Genomic DNA, 760 nt, shown 5'->3' on the forward strand with positions numbered 1-760 from the left:
GAATGGAGGATGAGCATAGGAAGTGGGAGGAGACAGAGGGGAATGGAGGATGAGCATAGGAAGTGGGAGGAGTCAGAGGGGAATGGAGGATGAGCATAGGAAGTGGGAGGAGACAGAGGGGGTGGGGGAGGGGTCACAGGACACATTGATACATAGGTGAGAAATAATGTAACATTGGTAATAATACCGACCAATCACAGCGCTCCTGGACTCACCTTCTCTACTGCGGCGTAGCGGCTGCTCAGCTGCTTCCTCAGGTCGGCGACGTGATGATCGAACTTCTTCATGTCCTTCTTGAAGTTTTCCCGGAAGTTCAGCAACGGTTTCTCCACTTCACTCTGCAACTGGAGGAAGCCAAGGATGAGGATACCGGCATTGACAGAGGAGCTACCAGACCAAAGGTGGTGAGGGCCACAGACAGGAAACCCCCGGGGGCCCCCAGATCCTCACAGGAGGATTTCAAAGAACCCCCGCACACTGCCCAATGGGAGGCGGAGCCTATTGTGTGAATGGGCGGGGCTTCCTTTACATAGGTCATTAACATTTACGATTATAGGATTCTTGTATTTCGGGGGAGCCCCGGGGGGCCTTCACCCTCCCTGGACAACGTGACAGGAGAAGTGAGAACACCCCCAAAGTGGGCGGGGTCAGAGCCAGGGGCTGCGGTGACCGATAACCAAAATATCACTTTCCAGAATATTGGAAATTTTACAAAAATTTCAGTAAAAACAGAATTTTGCTGAAATTCCTCGGCTCCTCG

General features: G+C 52.4%; 1 protein-coding gene across 1 annotated transcript in view; it reads right to left on the bottom strand.

Moving 5' to 3' along the window:
• Positions 1 to 215: 215 nt before the first annotated feature.
• Positions 216 to 760, bottom strand: part of GAS7 (growth arrest specific 7) — a gene marked incomplete at its 3' end in the record, with an annotated part of 11,270 nt that continues 10,725 nt past the window's right edge. Inside the window, exon 6 of the mRNA XM_018575759.1 lies at positions 216 to 344. Coding sequence (XP_018431261.1) covers positions 216 to 344 — 129 coding nt within the window. The remainder of the gene's footprint in view (positions 345 to 760) is intronic.

Source organism: Nanorana parkeri, unplaced genomic scaffold (genome assembly GCF_000935625.1).
Source record: "Nanorana parkeri isolate BGI_ZX_2015 unplaced genomic scaffold, ASM93562v1 scaffold4668, whole genome shotgun sequence".
In the NCBI taxonomy this organism is placed as follows: domain Eukaryota; kingdom Metazoa; phylum Chordata; class Amphibia; order Anura; family Dicroglossidae; genus Nanorana; species Nanorana parkeri.